This window comes from Ochotona princeps, chromosome 10, assembly GCF_030435755.1.
Source record: "Ochotona princeps isolate mOchPri1 chromosome 10, mOchPri1.hap1, whole genome shotgun sequence".
In the NCBI taxonomy this organism is placed as follows: domain Eukaryota; kingdom Metazoa; phylum Chordata; class Mammalia; order Lagomorpha; family Ochotonidae; genus Ochotona; species Ochotona princeps.
Window position 1 is genome coordinate 72,979,910 of NC_080841.1, and position 8,924 is coordinate 72,988,833.

Here is an 8,924-nt window from a genome sequence, read left to right on the forward strand (position 1 = left end):
CGGGAGACGGCCCGCCTTCCCGTGCGTGCTGTCACAACAAGCACATGGCCTTCCTCTAAGCCAGCAGACAGCACAAGGGACCCCTCGGGACGGAGCCCTAGCCCAGGCCCTAGCCATGGGCCACAGGAGCAGCCGAGAAGCAGAAAGGAAAGCTAAGGTGGGGGAGTCCTCTTGTGAGTGCTCTGCAAACGTGCGTCCACCCAGTCACACATTTCCCCCTGAGAAGTGGGGGGAGACAGCTCCACGCCCTGCTAGGGCTTCAGTTCCTTTTTCAGTCCTCCAACTCCCCCTCTAAAAGCCGACTTAATGATAACACAGCACGCCTCTCTTTGTGCATGCTTTCCTTGAAGAATCCAAAACAGGAAGACACACAGAAAGCGCTGGAAAGCCCTGGCTTCAGCTTCTAGGGCTGCACATGGACAGCCCCAGCAGTGTGGCTCCCCCGGCAGGGTCAGCAGGCCGCCAGGGCAGGCTCCACAAGCCTCGGGCAAGCAGGACAGCTTCAGCAAACATCTGCTTCCTACAGTCTCCCAGCCCCCACTGCTTACTGCCATACCATCACCTTGTGACGTTAGAGGAACACGCAACCAGGAAGATTAACCAAAGCCACATGGAGTGGTACTTCGGTTCCCCATTTGACAACCAGCAAGTGTCCAAAGCCAAGTTCACACAGCTCAGCAAGCATTTCCCCCCCAACTCGGCAGTGACACTAGGGTTACCATTCGGGGCTGCCGTGAGGGCTACAGTGGACGTCTTTGCTACGGACAGACCCCTTCAGGTTTCCGGCTTCTTCGCCTGCGGAGAGTGTGAACACGCATGGCTGTGGACACTGGAGAGGCAGGCTCAGACCGGTCCCTGGACATCAGTGCAGGGCCCTTCAGACAGAGCACCTCGGGAGGTAAGGAGAGGTGGTACATTTAGGCATGTTTTCTCAGGCAGGACAGTCAAGGGGGCTCGCTGGCAATGCACATTCCACAGAAAGGGGCTGACGCTGGGAGCCCCAAATAAGAGCCCTGCCGGGGTTCACCCTGCCCAGGTCATTCCTGCATTTTCAAGAGACAGGAAGAAACTCTGAACACAGGAAAAAAATGGCTCCTTGGGACCAGAGCAATGGTTCAACTGGCTAATCCTCTGCCTGCAAGTGCCAGCATCCCATATGCACGCTGGTTCGTGTCCCAGCTGCCCCACTTCCATCCAGCTCCCTGGTTATGGCCTGGGAAAGCAGTAGACAATGGCACTAAGCCTTGGGATTCTACACCCATGTGGGAGACCCACAAGAGGCTCTTGGCTCCTGGCTTTCGATTAGCTCAGCTCCGGAATTGGTGACCATTTGCAGGGTGAACCAGCAGACGGAAGATCTTTGTGCCTCTCCTTTTCTCTGTAACTCTGCCTTTCCAATAAAAATTTTTTAAATAAATGAAAAGTGGACCCGGTGCAATAGCATGGCGGTTAAAGTCCTCACCTTGAATGCGCCAGGATTCCATATGGGTGCCAGTTCTAATCCTGGCAGCTCCACTTCCCATCCAGCTCCCTGCTTGTGACCTGGGAAAGCAGTTGAGGATGGTCCGGAGCACTGTGACCCTGCACCCACGTGGGAGACCTGGAAGAGGCTCCTGGCTTCAGATTGGCTCAGCACCAGCCGTTGCACTCACTTGGGGAGTGAATCATTGGATGGAAGATCTTCCTCTCTGTCTCTCCTCCTCTCTGTATATCTGCCTTTCCAATAAAAATAAATAAATCTTTAAAAAAAAAAAAAAAGCAAGCAAGCAGGCTCCTTCCTGACTTCCCAGATGAGCTGCAGGGCAGCAGGGACCAGGAGCTCCCTCGCCGCCCTGCACACCCTGAACCTGATCGGCCAGGCTGCGGCCACGCTCCTCGCCCAATGCTGGTTCATGTAAGACTTCCGACTGGGAGGTATGATGAACTGTGATGCTGTCAACAGCCCTCCAGGGGTGGGGGGCGGGGAGGAACACCAGATCTATTTACATAAAGTCCACCATGACATACTCTGACCCTACGCATCTCAAACAGAATGTTTTGGAGCAGCTCACCCGTCACACTGGTTGCCATGTTTTTCCTTTGGGCTCTGCCCCTACAGGGACAGGAGCAAATTTAGTCTCCACACTCACCGCATCAGAGCCAGAAGGTACTAGACACAATTAGCTTTGTAGAAAATCTACCCTTACAATAATAATAATGATAATAATAATCCTCACACCCGCTCAGAAGGCAGGCGGAAGAAGTAGCAATGCTCCCCACCAAGTCGTGTGGGCCAAAAACACACGGGCAGTGCCCAGTGACCCTCACAGCATGTGTACCTGCGCCAGGCACCCCGAGCTTCAGCTCCACGACACAGAGGGTTCCTGAACAAGCCGGAGCAACAGGCAGCAGGGGACCCTAACTGCCACACCAACAAGCTGGGTTCTGCGTATACCCCCTACCTTTCGGGCACAACTTCTCCTGCGCAACGGGAGTAAATCATATGAAGAGTAAGAAAGGTAAGGGGGCGCGGTGTGGGGACACAGCACAGTAAGCTGTCACCTACAATGCCACAGAGGGGTGCTTGCTTGAGTCCTGACCGCTTCTCTTCCGATCCAGCTTCTCACTCACATTCCTGGGAAAGCAGAGGCAGACGACACAAGTGCTTGGGATCCCTGCCACCCATGTAGAAGACCTGGGGCGAGAGCCTGCACCTTTCTGGGGTTTGGCTCTCTCATCTGAACTGCGAGGCCATGCACACCCCTACTGGCCCCCAGAATCCAGGTGAGGAAGACCGCAGGTGGGTGTGGAGCAGTTGGAAGCTCATCCGTGCAAGGCCAGTCTTCAAGACCCACTCTCCACCCTGCCAGCTGCCTGCGGCACCCTCACTGCAAGACTGCTCCATCTTGGAATGACAGGTCACAGCTACGGTCTGGCCCAGCAGAACAGGTGCCGTGGACGCGTGAGACTCGAGAGAAAGACTGCCAAAGGGAAGAGGTCAAATAGATGGCGGAGACGCGGAGAAACCAAGAATGACGGTCAAGCTAAAGCTGCCGAGAGAAGTACAGGACTGGCACCAAGGAGACGCTCACCACGTTGAAGGACAGGACTGGCACCCAGGGGTGGCAGGACGAGTCAAGTCACCGCACCATATGGGTGCAGCTGCTCCACTTCTGATCCAGCTCCCTGCTGTTCTGCCTGGGAAAGCAGTGCAGGATGACCCAAGGCCTTGAACCCATGTACCCATGTGGGAAACCTAGAAGAAATTCCCAGCGCCTGGCTTTGACCTGACCCAGCACTGGACACTTAAGGAGTGAGCCAGCAGACGGAAGACCTCTCTCCCTGTCTCTGTTAACTCTTTCAAATAAACAAATCTTAAACATATATATTTTTTTTAAAGATTTATTTATTTTATTACAAAGTCAGATATACAGAGAGGAGGAGAGACAGAGAGGAAGATCTTCCGTCCAACGATCCACTCCCCATGTGAGCCGCAACGGCCGGTGCGCGCCGATCCGAAGCCGGGAACCTGGAACCTCTTCCGGGTCTCCCACATGGGTGCAGGGTCCCAATGCATTGGGCCGTCCTCGACTGCTTTCCCAGGCCACAAGCAGGGAGCTGGATGGGAAGTGGAGCTGCCGGGATTAGAACCGGCGCCCATATGGGATCCCAGGGTGCTCAAGGCGAGGACTTCAGCCACTAGGCCATGCCGCCGGGCCCAAACATATATATTTTTTAAATTGCTGCTTTACTCCCCATCCTAGGAAGAGTATTTAGCATGAGCTCTTCAGGCGTCTTTCAAAGACCAGCTGCCACAATCCTGCAATGCATCTCATAATTGCACACGTTCACCTCAGACTTTTTGCTTTAACCAAGCATTTGAACCTCATTTTGCTCCATTAACGACATACAAAAGGCCACAGCTAAAGTCACTCACTGGAAGGGTAAGGAGAGATTACACATACAGCACTGTTAAACATATTTCCCTTAGCCACAGCTTCATTTCCCTTTGGCTAGGGTTTTTTCCCCCTTCATTAGGCTTGAAACCTTTTTCTTAATTTTTATCTTCGGAACTTCAACCTACCTGCTACCCCACAGGTTACAATGCAAACGAAACCACAAAGTTTCACATCCGCCGGACTTTCGTTATTACAGATCCTGAGCATTCTTTCTCTTTTAAAAGATGGATTTATTCATGTGAAGGTCAGAGTTACATAAGAGAGACAGAGAGATCTGGCATCCTCTGGTTCACTCCCCAGGTGGCCACAATGGCCAGCTATGGGCCAGGCCGAAGCCAGGAGCCCAGAGCGCCATCCAGGTCTCCCACGTGGGTGGCAGGGGTCTTCGCATTTGGGCCACCTTCTGCTGCTTTCCCAGGCACATTAGCAGCAAGCTGGGTCAGAGGACATGAGCTGGCACCCATACGAAATGCCAGTGTCGCACTTCCCTGATGCCAGCCCCTGAGCCTAAGTGTCCTGACCTTGCCTTTAACTTCCCCTCACTGGGTCCCCACCCTGGGGATGTTCTCATATTCCTTTCTTCACTCACTCAACAGACAGCATCGTCAAGGCAGAGTCAGGCACCAAAATCACATCAGGGAACAGAACAGAAAATCTCCACACCAGGTGGACGTGGGTGTGAGTGTGTCTGGGTGTATACAGGGAATCACAGGAGAAACATAGGGTGCAGAACACCCACCAGGCCTGCTGGCCAGGGGCAGAGGGACGGGAGACAGGGGACTGAGAAGGCCTCCCTGAACCAAGACTACGGCCTTGGGAACATCCACAGAAACACCTAAAGCAAAGGGACACAGCCCGGTCCCAGGGCAGGGGCATATGTGCCGCACCCAAGGACAGCACAGGAGGCCAGTCCCACCAGACTGAGCGAGCAAGCAAAGGCAGGGAAGCAGAAGGCTGTGGAGTCCACGGTGAGGAGATGGCTCTCACTCGGTGTGAAATCAGGAACTGGCTGCAGGTCCTGAGCAGGGGTGCTCTGGTGAAGCCTGCTGAGTGGGAGAAGATGGGGAAGCAAGGCAGCGAGCACAGTGCCACCGCGCCTGGAGGCGGAAGGGCCGCAGGGGAGGTTCGGGCTCTGGACACCTCATGGAGCAGTCACAGGGTCCTGGCCAACTGAGGGCGAAGCAGCTGTAGGGATGGCGGGAGCTATCAGGGATGAAGTTGGTACCAGCTGTCCTGCGGGAAAACTCTGAAGCGACGGCTCAGATGCTACGTGTGTCCTGAATGATTTGGCCTAGTCACATCTCGACTTCACTGTAGGGCACTCCTCTCTCTCCCGCTCCAAGGATACTCTAATCACAGTGAGTCTAAACTGAATGTGAGCAATGATGGACAAGGCTGCAATCACGGCAGACACCTCACGCAGGAGGCAACCCCCAACTACCAAGCAACTGTAGAACATTTCCATTAGCCACTCACTGCCTGGTGACTCTGGGCAAGCCGTTTCTCTCCACGGATCCCCGCTTTGTGTCTTAAGGTGAGGGCAACACTGCCAACCCCAACCGGCGACACACAACACTGGCAGCAACATCACAACCATGGGCCGTTCCCCCCTTCTCAGCCCCTTAGACACTGTAGCAGACATAATTCCTATAAGAGTAGAAGCAGATGATACAAAGTTTAAAGACCCCAGTCACCTAACAGGAAGACAGGGCAGGTGTCAAGAAATCCTGAATACCCTAACTCAGGCACTGCTGTAAGTCAATGGCACAAGGTCAATGCCCTCTTGTGGGGAAACCATAGAGATGGGTTTGATCTGCGAGACTCAAAGGAACCCTCTTATCACAGGAAAGCATCAGTGTCTAACCCTCTCAGTAGCACTTGCCTGGGCTGTTTTTCAGGACTTCTGTAAGACTGTGCTAGATGCCTCAGCTTTTACATCATACTATAATCAAGACTTCCTGAGATGTAATTTTCAGAATCTAATCATCTAATACAACTCAGAAGCTCAAATACATACAAACACAGTTATACACAGAAACACAACGTGCCTATGAGTATATGCCGTTTCTATAAATCTGTTCTGTTCTCCCAGCCTCTAACATTAACTTTCACTGGAAATGTCTCCAAGCAGCAGGTGGTAACACCACCCCAGATTGACCCTGACAGCAAGACCCAAGCCTAGTTACAACTCAGAACTGCTTCACATCCACTGTTATGCCAACATGCAGCCCACAGTGCCAGTCACCGAGAAGCAGCAGCTAGGTTAGGCCTGGAAGTATTACTTACTGACCTTGGGTGACAGCAGATGTGTGTGCTGAATTTGTGTTTCTGTGTTCAAACTGACACCATTATGTGAGTCAGGCACCCCAGCCGAGATGACAATCTGTGTTAACCTCTATCAGGTATCTGCAAAACTGGAGCTGCCGGTTTTCCAAACATCCTCGGCCAAGGGCAAGTACTGAGATGCAGCAAGCGAGGCTAGCGGGTGGTACCCGCATCCCCTGTCAAGTCGCACCTCCACTTCCCATCCAGTTCCCTGCTAACGCATACTGTGGAAGGCAGCAGGTGTTGGCACAAGTGCACAGTGCGTGGGTCTCTGCCACCCACGTGGGAGACCCGGATGGAGCTCCTGGCTGCTGGATGCATTGGGTAGCAAACCAGCAGGTGGAATATCTGTCTCTGATCTTTTAGATACCCTAGAATCTTTAAAAAAAAAAAAGTTGGATGGATGAATCCCAGTTTGCCAATGAAAAATACAATACTGTGGTATTCTGGTGTTATCTGGCAAAATCTTTTCAAACCTCAGTACCAGCAACTAGTCCCAGCTCTCCTCACTGCAGTCTGTGGCACCCATACGTAGCCTCGGCTCCAAAGAACACACATCTGAGGCTGGCAAGGTGGCAAAGCGAGTGACGTCGCTGTCTGCCAAAGGCGGCATGCCATACAGGTTCCAACTCATGTGCCAGCTGCTCTGTTCCCAATCTTGCCCCGTACTAATGAGCCAGGGAAAGCAGAGACAACAGCCCCAGTGTTGGGGTCCCCTACAGCCCCTGTGGGAATGCGGGAGGGAGCTCCTAGGCTCCTGGCTTTGGTCTGGCTATGGCAAGCACTGCGGGAGTGAACCAGCAGATGGACAAGCTCCCTCTCCCAAATCAATCAATAAGAATCTGCTTTTAGCTTTGGAGACCATGGTTGCTGCTGCCAGATCCATCACCAACAAAGCCTGCACCAGGCAGGACTGCACAGGACACACTAGTCCCCAACGTTATTCCCTGTCCACAGGAGCTCTCCGAGTCATTCCCGAACAAGAAAAACACTTCCTGAACCTTTCAACATTTCTCTTAGGCAAGAATCCAGAGACGGCCTGAATGTCCTTCCAGACGCGTCTACGTGAAAGCCAAGTACTGCTCTAAAGTCCGAAGGCATCTAGGGGGCAGACGAGAGGACATAAAAGGCGATGGCACCCCAAAAACTCAGGCGATCCTGACCCACCAAGGGCCTCTTTCCATCACCTCTTCACATGCAGCCCTCAGCCAGACAGGCTACCGCCCCCTCACACACCAAGCAGTCCTAGCAAGAAAGGTGAAGCAAGGGGCAGTCCAGGATGCCCCGGTCCAGGCCGCGGAGCTGACCAGAGAAGGCAGCCGCGGCTGGGAGCAGGGGGTGGGGGCTACATCACTCACTCGCACGCACAGGGCATTCTCTCAACAGTCGCACATCCCTGGCTGCTGCGGGAAGGTTTTTCGGTTGAAAAGACAAACCGAGACCAGAAAGCGGTCAGAAACACGCACTTCCCACTCCCGCTCTTTCAGAGGCGGGCCCCAACACACTCCGGGACCAAACGCCCCTCCACCACCATCCCACTCCGAGAGCGTCCTCCCTCCCCCTCCCCCACCGCCCCGGTTGTGTGTGTGTGTGTGTGTGTGTGTGTGTGTGTGTAAGCACTCTTTCTCAACCGTGCCCTGCAACCTAGGTCTCCAGGCTCGCTCCCGAAGTCCTCCCGGGCTCCTTCCTCTCGGTGGCGGCACCTGAGGCACCCCACCACCGCACCTTCCCCCACCATCACCCCCAAGCCCCCAGACCCGCTCCGCTCCGACGTGGGCCCAAGGGTGCCCGCGGCGGCCGCCCAGGGGCGCTCACCATCGATGTTCTCGCGGTCGCTGATGTGCTGCAGGTTGCAGCCCGTGTCTTCGCGGCTGAGCTCGGCGTCGGGCCGGTACGACTCGAGGCGCGAGTGCGCGTTCCTGCGGAGCTTGGGGCTGGACGACACGCAGCACGAGGTAGTGTTCCCCATCTTGGGCGGCCCCCGACCACCAACCGCGCGCCTCGCGCTTCCTCGCCGGGGCCCGGCGGGCGCGGGCGAGCGGAGGGGCGCAAGCCGCAGCCGCCCGCTCAGCAGCAGTAGCAGCAGCGGCAGCAGCGGCAGCAGCGGTAGCAGCGGCGGCGACGGCGCGGCCTCGCCATGGGCGGCAGCGACCAGGGCGGCCCCGGCTCCCCCTCGGCCTCCGCGCGCGCCCGGCCGGCCGGCGGCGGGAGATGGCCCCGGTCGGCGCGACTGTGCGGCCGCCGCGCCCAGCTCAGCCCGCCGCAGCCATGGCGGGCGGCGCCGGGCAGGCCGCGTCCCCCCGCGCTCCCCGCTCGGCGCCCGGCGCCCGGCTCCCGGCGGCGGCGGCGGCAAGAGGTTCCGGTTCACGCTGGAGACCCGCGCGCCAGGCCGGGCGGCGCGGGCGGCGTGGGCGCGGGAGGTGCGGAGCGCGGAACAGCTCAGCTCGGCTCGGCTCAGCGGCTAGGATGCTCGCGTCTTCCCCGCCCCGGCCCGCCCCGGCACCGCCCCTTCCCTGTGCCCTGGAAGCAGATCCGGGCGAAAGGGGCGGTCCCGGCGGCGCGGCCTCGCGCGTCAAGGAAGCCTGGCAGCCCCCCGGTCCCTCCCCAGCCAAGGGGAGGCCGGAGCGGGTTGACCTTGTGTGTGTGGCATGTAGGGGAGCG

The 8,924-nt window shown here is 56.3% G+C and overlaps 1 protein-coding gene across 1 annotated transcript in view; it reads right to left on the reverse strand.

Moving 5' to 3' along the window:
* The window catches only part of CCNY (cyclin Y), a 106,988-nt gene extending 98,356 nt beyond the window's left edge, over positions 1 to 8,632 (reverse strand). Inside the window, exon 1 of the mRNA XM_004588430.2 lies at positions 8,079 to 8,632. Coding sequence (XP_004588487.1) covers positions 8,079 to 8,232 — 154 coding nt within the window. The 5' untranslated portion in view covers positions 8,233 to 8,632. The remainder of the gene's footprint in view (positions 1 to 8,078) is intronic.
* Between the last annotated feature and the right edge of the window lie 292 nt (positions 8,633 to 8,924).